General features: G+C 42.6%; 1 protein-coding gene across 1 annotated transcript; it reads left to right on the forward strand.

Moving 5' to 3' along the window:
* The first annotated feature begins 8,123 nt into the window (after positions 1-8,123).
* Positions 8,124-9,059, forward strand: LOC130367231 (olfactory receptor 11A1-like). The gene has a single exon (XM_056569634.1). The coding sequence runs from the start codon at positions 8,124-8,126 to the stop codon at positions 9,057-9,059; it is 936 nt and encodes a 311-aa protein (XP_056425609.1).
* The last annotated feature ends 354 nt before the right edge of the window (positions 9,060-9,413 follow it).

Below are 9,413 nucleotides of genomic sequence, written 5' to 3' on the forward strand. Positions count from 1 at the left end.
TGCATGGCCTCCTCGGCGGGAGGCCTAGGCGTAGATTGCAATGGAGACTGTGGGAGAGGTGTCCATAGATCTAAGTCTTTTTCCTGGCGGAGCTCTTGATGCCTCTCAGAAAAACGCATGTCAATGCGAGTGGCTAGATGAATGAGTTCATGCAGGTTAGCAGGAGTTTCTCGTGCGGCCAGAACATCTTTAATGTTGCTGGATAGGCCTTTTTTAAAGGTCGCGCAGAGGGCCTCATTATTCCAGGATAGTTCAGAAGCAAGAGTACGGAATTGTATGGCGTACTCGCCAACGGAAGAATTACCCTGGACCAGGTTCAGCAGGGCAGTCTCAGCAGAAGAGGCTCGGGCAGGTTCCTCAAAGACACTTCGAATTTCCGAGAAGAAGGAGTGTACAGAGGCAGTGACGGGGTCATTGCGGTCCCAGAGCGGTGTGGCCCAAGACAGAGCTTTCCCAGACAGAAGGCTGACTACGAAAGCCATCTTAGACCTTTCAGTAGGAAACTGGTCCGACATCATCTCCAAGTGCAGGGAACATTGTGAAAGAAAGCCACGGCAAAACTTAGAGTCCCCATCAAATTTGTCCGGCAGGGACAAGCGGAGGCTAGGAGTGGCCACTCGCTGCGGAAGAGGTGCAGGAGCTGGCGGAGGAGATGGTTGTTGCTGCTGTAGCTGAGACTGAAATTGCTGTAGCTGTGACTGAAGCTGCTGTAGCTGCGACTGGAGTTGCTGTGTCATGGTGGTCAAGTACGACAGCTGGTGATCTTGTTGGGCGATCTGTCGGGCTTGCTGGGCGACCAGTGTAGTGAGGTCGGCGACAACTGGCAGAGGAACTTCAGCGGGATCCATGGCCGGATCTACTGTCACGATGCCGGCTGGCAGGAGGTGGATCCTCTGTGCCAGAGAGGGATTGGCGTGGACCGTGCTAGTGGACCGGTTCTAAGTCACTACTGGTGTTCACCAGAGCCCGCCGCAAAGCGGGTTGGTCTTGCTGTGGCGGTAGTGACCAGGTCGTATCCACTAGCAACGGCTCAACCTCTCTGACTGCTGAAGATAGGCACGGTACAAGGGAGTAGACAGAAGCAAGGTCGGACGTAGCAGAAGGTCGGGGCAGGCAGCAAGAATCGTAGTCAATAAGGCAAAAGCAGGAGGTCAAGTACACAGTATGGACAAACACAGTAACGCTTTCACTAGGCTCTAAGGCAACAAGATCCGGCAAGGGAGTGCAGGGGCAGTGAACAGATATAGTCTGGGAGCAGGTGGAAGCCAATTAAGCTAATTGGGCCAGGCACCAATCATTGGTGCACTGGCCCTTTAAGTCTCAGGGAGCTGGCGCGCGCGCGCCCTAGAGAGCGGAGCCGCGCGCGCCAGCACATGACAGCAGGGGACCGGGACGGGTAAGTGACCTGGGATGCGATTTGCGAGCGGGCGCGTCCCGCTGTGCGAATCGCATCCCCGACGGCCATGACAGTGCAGCGCTCCCGGTCAGCGGGACCGACCGGGGCGCTGCGGAGAGAGAGACGCCGTAAGCGCTCCGGGGAGGAGCGGGGACCCGGAGCGCTAGGCGTAACAGACACTGATGAGGACAAGACAAATAATGTGCTTCCTGACTTAGACAGTTGGGAGGGATCTGGAGGAGCATCAGTAGCTGCAGCAACAGCATTTTCCTCACAATGTGGGGCATCTCAACTGTCCCACGCGGTCTTATGATGACTCCATATGTCTACGTAGAGATGTAGTTTCTACGCTCGGACCCTGGCCACGGCTTACTTTCTGTTTGCACAGACGACATAGTGTCACATTCTCTGCATCTGGTATTTCCATAGAGCAGAATACTGGACAGGGATTGCACCACCGGACTGTGCCCCTCCTCTGGAAGGTTTTTTATAGAACTTGCACATGCAGCAGCATCGCTGTCACCTGAGCTCCTCAGATCGGCAGCCCTAAGTGTGTTGCTTTTCACAGATTTCCTTCTATTACCTCGGCTACGCACTTCTTCACTGACACAGTCGCTACCCTCCTGCTCTGAACAGGTCAGCTTCGCCTCAACTGGTTTTCACGTCCTGTCCAACATGACAACATAAAACTCCTCATCATCCACGCCACTCCTCCCTTCATGAACTACTTGGGATCCTTGCTCCCTTTCAGCATAGCCACCATGCCTACCACCACCAGTCCTGCTAGTTCTGCAGAGTCCTCTGCCCCCTCCTTAATATTCATGTAGTACAGAAAAGCTGATGAATCAGGTGAAATCACATAACCTCTGGCAGGCAGTGAGATCTTGGGATGGCTGATGTGGCTGCTCCTACTACCACCAGGCACCTGATACCTGTACTGGTGCTGGTGCTGCTACCAACAGTCTTACTGATAGAGGACATGGCAAGGGTCTTTGGTAGTGTTTGACGCGAATATTCGCAATGCGAAAATTTATCGTGAATATGCGATATTCGCGATAAATAGCGCTAAATATTCGTAATTATGAATATTCACATTTTTTTCATAGTTCACATCACAGTGATCATCCCTCCCTGCTTCCAGCTTGTGGTGTAAACAAGGCTCCAATGCTAGTTACTGTGTCATACTGGCAGGCGCCCGAAAATTCATATATGCAAATTTTCACGCATATTGATCCCTCCCTTCTTTAAGCACTTTTAGCAGGTGATATTGCGCATGCAAATATTGTGAATATGCAAATTTTGCAAATATATGACGAATATTCATCCATATATACGCGCAATATTGCAAATTTGAATATGGTCTATGCCGCTCAACACTAGTCTTTGGTCCTCTAACAGTATTGGAGGTTAGTTTTCTCTTATTGGGGTGAATTATTTACTCACCTACTAGTCTCTCTGTCTCCTGCTCTCACTGTGACGCTAGGACCTGCTTGTGAGCCTTTAAAGGGGATATCCAGGAAAAACTTTTTTTTTATATATATATATATCAGCTGGCTCCAGAAATTTGTAAATTACTTCTATTAAAACAATCTTAATCCTTTCAGTACTTATGAGCTGCTGAAGTTAAGGTTGTTCTTTTCTGTCTAAGTGCTCCCCAATGACACGTGTCTAGGGAACCGCCCAGTTTAGAAGCAAATCCCCATAGCAAACCTCTTCTAAACTGGGCGGTTCCAGAGACACGTGTCATCAGAGAGCACTTAGACAGAAAAGAACAACCTTAACTTCAGAAGCTCATAAGTACTGAAAGGATTAAGATTTTTTAACAGAAGTAATTTACAAATCTGTTTAACTTTCTGGAGCCAGTTGATATATAAAAAAAAGTTTTTTTCCTGAAATACCCCTTTAAGTGTATAAGACTCCCCTCCCACCTTGCTATCTTTTATTGGCCTTTGATTTGATTGACACTTAAACCAGCAAATAGTATGCTAACCTTGGTTATCATGTGATATGCTGGTCACCCTAACGTCATGACAACGCCCCCTGCTCCCCCTGCTTCCTCTGGGCAGCAAAACCCCATACTTTTCATGTGATTTCACACTTTTACCTGTTTGCACAAACTGAACCGCCTTGCTCACTCAACAATTATTCCGAGCTTCTTATACTTCTCAATAAATCTATCTCTGTTTAAATAAATAAATATATGAAATAATTAAAAATAATAATGAAAAAAAATAATGATCAAAATATTTTTTATTGTCAGTGGTTTTCATGATTATCCCTCCCAGGAAATCTGTTCATAAAAAATATGAATTCTCATGGTGTTTCATAGAAGATAAAAAGCTAAGAGAAATCAATCTGCTCCGTTCAATCATAGAAATGGCCGGTACGGCTACACCGCTTTATTCTTCATGTCTATCGGAATAAGGCCACAGCTGAACATAATTCAAATAGATGGAAAGCAACAAAGAAGCTACATACCCAAGAAACTAGAAATCACTCAATGTTCACCACTGCTGATGATCATGAGAAATATGATAAAGGAGTCTTAGAAAACAAACAATATTGTAACAGCACAATGAATCATTTCTATAATCATTCTGAATGTAGATTTCTGAATGTAGGTTTCTGATGTTCTATTTCTAAATTCTTTTCCAATTTCTCCATGTGTTAACGGTGTCAATGCTGGCTCTTATTTACCAGAAATAACATGGATGAGGTTGTGAAACTCTATAAGCGCAAAAATACCGCAAAACTTCTCATGGGGTAGTATACCAAAACTCAGATGAGTACAAAAGATCAAGAAAGAAGAATAGGGGCAATCTTGCTCACCTTTCTTGGTTGTGCGTCAGACACAACCACCTGTGAGTGACAGTGCAGCCACCCGACAATCGGTCACTGGAAACTCCTGGCCGATGGAACAGATAACTTGTGTGGTAGAAAACTGATCCGGGTCTGGTCGGCGAAAACCGCCCTCCCCCTGCAGAGCTGTACCGGAGCCGTGTGCACACGGCTCCTGTACAGCTCTGCAGGGGGAGGGCAGTTTGTGCCGACCAGACCCGGATCGTTTTCTACCACACAAGTTATATGGATAAGGTTGTGTAATGAGGTATTATTATTTTTTTTTTTTATTAGAACAGATAGAACTAATGCTTATGTGATAGCACCAAAAGTAAATACACAAAAACTATAAATTGTAGATCTTCTAACTTAGTCCCATTATAGTTAAGGTTCTCCACAGGTCTCCTCATTACGTTATGTGGTCAATTACTTCTTGTGGAGCGACCAGCTCTTTTACACATGTTATACTCCAAACTTGCCGATCTATAAACAATGGGGGCAACAAATGCAACAACAAAAACATGTATTATAGCTACATGCCATGCTGTGAGACATGTAGGGTGAGGGGGATATCTGCATTGAGGTTGCTGTCCAAACAAATCAACTCCTCATTGATCAGCTGTTGGAGGGTAAATCTAGAATGACATGTTCTTCTGTATCTTGTATTTCTGCTTTGGGTCCTGTTTAGACATTAGGTTGTTATGTTATTTTCCCCTGGTTTGGGAAGAGTTAATGCTTCCAGCCTTCAGCACTGGCAGGATATATAAGTCCTCTTCAGGTGCTACTGTGGGCTGGTTATTACACCTGTTACTCTAATCATGTTTGCATTATGTTCACTATGTCTGTCTGAACACATGTATCCTGAGTTTTCACCATGGTTATCTGTCCTGTCTGATATATGGATTTCAGCTTGCCTTGTTTTAGTACATTTGTAAGGTTTTTAGTATTCTTGTATTGTTTCTTCTACATACACTTTGTGTTTCTTCGTCTGTGTTCACAATGTGCGTTTGTCAGTCCTGTCTTGACCTTGTTTGATCCTGGATCTCCTAGGATAGAATCCCTGAGCCTTGTGCTAATCAGTCTATCTAGGAGTAAGTGAGTCTGTACCCGTGTTTGCTTGTATTTAGGATTTTTGTTTCGTAATAGGCTAGTATCTATCACTCGGTGCCCGCTGGCTAGGAGCCTATTTGGCTTTGGTATTTATGACCCTCCATTCTTGGAGTGGGGTGTCTAGTGTGTTCCTTGTTCTGAGTCCACTGTGAACAGTACTCTGGATTTTGTGACCTGTTAGTATGCTATTTCCTGCCTTGTTTGTATTTATATATCTGTTTGTAGGTTATTGTATTCCCGTTATGTTCCTGACTTGTTCCCCGACTTTCTACAGTTCCGTTTGTTTTGTTTACTGTGACGCCAATGCACTTTAGCGCAAGTAAGAGACCGGCTCCAAGTTGTCCATCCGTCGTTTAGGGTGGATGGGCAAGTAGGCAGGGATAGTGGATAGGGCTCAATTCTCCCTGCCCCCCTATCATGACAGTCACAGTGCTCTTCTTTAGTCCCTGACGGTCCTGTCTAGCCAATCTGTAGTTGCGAAACCTGACTTCCAATAATCCAGAGGCAGGATATTCAAAACCTTGCTGTACTCTCAGTCCTCATTCGTGATTGTGGATCGTCCTTCACCAGCATTCTGTTCCTGAGCTTTGTTTTTCCAGAATTTTGACATATTGCTTGTAACCTGACCCTCCTTCTGCCTAGTGTCTGTATGCCTTGTTTCCCTCCTGTTACTGACCTTGGCCTGCCTGCCCTTGATTCTGTGTCTGTTTTCCTCTCTTTCACTCTCTTTTTGACATTCTGTCCCCAGCTTGTTTCCTTGTTAACCCCTGGATTTTTGACTTGGCGATGACTTGTGTAACAGTTGACGTTTTTGCTAGTAAACCATTCGGAAACCTGGCGCTTATTATGAATAGGGAAACGTCATCCAGTTGGTGGTCTGCTACCTAGGGCGGATTGTCAAGTAGGAAGGGACAAAGTTAATGGGAAATCTTAGGGCTGGCCAACATACACCAAAAAATGTTTTGAGTCTGAATTCTTACTCTGTTAAAAACATCCAGAGAATTTAGCAAAATGTATTATTTATTATATGACTTCATTTTGAGAATTTGTGCATTAAATGAAATGTCTGGGGATTTTCTTTGTATAGTGTTGTTTTTATGATGCCCTTGAATAAATGAGCCCTGTTTGCCCTCAGTTTTTTTTCTTTTTTAAATGATCTCACTGTTTTCTAGAGAAATTATTTCCCAGTAATAAACTTCTGCAATATACTGTAGGATAAATAAAGATCACAAATCCAAAAATAACTCTTTAAATGTTTATTAGGATGGAATGTTAGTTACATGGGACTGAAGGAAAACTATGTACAAAAAATAGCATAAAAAAGAGACCCAGTGACCAAAATATCAACAACCTTCAATATCAAGAAAAAATCTGGGCACATCCCTAGGTCGACTGAACTTGAGGAGTCCAGAGTGATCTGGATAACTGCGATCAATGCCTGTAAAGCTAATGGGGGGGGGGGGAGGTAGATAACAGGGCTACTGTTAATCCCTAACCTGTTCAAAAATTTGCTTAATGGCAGAACATTCTTCCATTTTCTTTAAAATGGAGATGCCGAACCCTATATGCTATTTTTGAGATCCGCCAACTCTTGCATGTGACATTAATCCTCATCATCCCATCCCAACATATTTTTCACATCTAACATATTCTTCTTGTGTTTTCATAGGAAAAAACGCTCAGGACAACCCGATCTTCTTCCCCCACTAGATGGGACAGGTACTATTATAACATGCAAAAAACGCAACATGTTCCACGAAAAAAAACACATGGTGTTGTCTTTAAAAAAACAACTCTTATTATCTTCAGTGGGAGATAAAGAAGGTGCAGGAAAAAGTAATATGTCACATCTTCTCCTTGTGGTTACGTATTGAAACTCCTGTTGAAGTCCGAGCTTCAGATCCGCCATACCCCCTCTACCCCACTGACTACAGCACTGCCTATTATCACGGACTATACCCATGTGCACAATCCCTTCATGTCATTTGCACAGAAGTACAGTTAATCTTTATCATGAATATTGACACTATTATATTTACTATATTGATGCAACACTAGTACAATATATTGAGTTGCAGCCATGAACAGAGAAGACAGAGACTGATATTAGCACTCCGCTTCATTCCAAGTTGTTCTATTGTGTTGACCAAAGTACAGTCTAAATAATAAGGAAAAAAAATATCCAAATGTATCACAAAGTTCACTATTCAACTGCTACAATTTTTCAAATTAATAGAAAAGAGACCTATTGTATCTGAATAGTCTCTCTTGGTATAAATACTACACAATTAATAATATTTCTACTACTACCACTACTACTACTACAACTACAACTGTTACTACTACAACTACTACAACAACAACTACTACTACTACAACTACAACTACTACTACAAATACTACTACTACTACAACCACTACCACTGCTACAACTACTAGTACTTCTACTACTACTACAACTACAACTACTACTACTACTACTACTACAACTACAACTACTACTACAACTACTACTACAACTACAACTTACAACTGTTACTACTACAACTACTACAACAACAACAACTACTACTACTACTACTACTACAACTACTACAACTACTACTACAACCACTACCACTGCTATAACTACTAGTACTTCTACTACTACAACTACTACCACTACTACTACTACAACTACTACTACAACTACTACTACCACTACTATTAAAACTACTTCTACTACTATCACTACTATCACAACTACTACTACTACTACTTCTAAGAATAATAATATGAAATGGTAAAACATAACCAGACAGTCACTGAGTTTCTACTCTTAGGATTCCCTGATGTTACTGGCTTTAAAGTTATTGTTTTATTTATTGTCATACTGGTGATTTACATTTCGACTCTGATGATAAATACTATGGTCATCGTTTTGGTCTCCATCAAGCCTCAGCTCCATTCTCCCATGTACTTCTTCCTCCAGCAGTTATCACTTGTTGAATTCATATTTCTGACTGCTGTTGTCCCTAACATGCTGCGTGTTGTATGGTTAGAAGGAGCCACCATCTCTGTTGGGGGATGTATAACCCAAACCTATATATACTGTGCCATAGGGTGTACAGAATGTCACCTCCTCACAATCATGGCTTATGACCGGTACTTGGCCATTTGTAACCCTCTTTGCTACAACATCATCATGGACACCAGACTGCAGAATCTCTTGGTCATCTACTGTTGGGTTTTTGGCTTCTCCCTGACCCAGATCACTCTTAACTTTCTTTGTCAACTTGAGTTCTGTGGACCCAATGTGATCGACCATTTCTTCTGTGATCTTGCGCCGTACCTTATTCTTACATGTTCTCACAAATTTGCTTTTCAGTTAATGATCCTAATAGTTTCTGTTCCTTTAATGCTGTTCCCTTTTATTTTAGTCATTGTCAGCTACGTCTATGTCTTCATAACAATTCTTGGCATCTCTTCTGCGAAAGGGAGGAAGAAAACCTTCTCCACCTGTAGCTCCCACCTCACTGTGGTCACCATGTATTATGGGACCCTGATCACTATCTACATGGTCCCAGCCAATGGAGAAACCTTGATCCTGAACAAGTTACTGTCATTTCTGTACATTGTGGTGACTCCTCTGTTCAACCCAATCATATACTGCTTGAGGAACCAAGAAATGAGACTTGTCTTGGTGAAGTTATTTAGTATAAGAGATAAACAATAGACACTTAGAGGGGTACTCCGGTGGAATTTTTTTAGTTTTTTTGTTTAATGAACTGGTGCCAAAAAGTTAAACTGATTTGTAAATTGGAAAGAAGATGTGTGGAAGTTGTGTAGCTCACTCGGGGGTAGATGGTACCTGAGGTTAAAGGTGTTACCTTTACCCAAAAGGCCTATAATAGAATATATGGAGACATATAAATAAAATGTATATATAAAATTATATAGAACCAGTCCTCAAGGTACAGTTTAAAAAGAATAGAGATAAAGATAAGGATGAGAGTAGGTCCAGTAAATATTAATAAATGGTATTTATTATAATAGTAGATACAAAGATTTGTAAAAATGTATGTGTGAT

This window comes from Hyla sarda, chromosome 4 (genome assembly GCF_029499605.1).
Source record: "Hyla sarda isolate aHylSar1 chromosome 4, aHylSar1.hap1, whole genome shotgun sequence".
NCBI lineage: Eukaryota > Metazoa > Chordata > Amphibia > Anura > Hylidae > Hyla > Hyla sarda.

What these genes read in the sequence shown, in the direction of transcription:
- LOC130367231 (XM_056569634.1), top strand. Translation starts at nt 8,124, where the DNA reads ATGGTAAAACATAACCAGACAGTCACTGAGTTTCTACTCTTAGGATTC.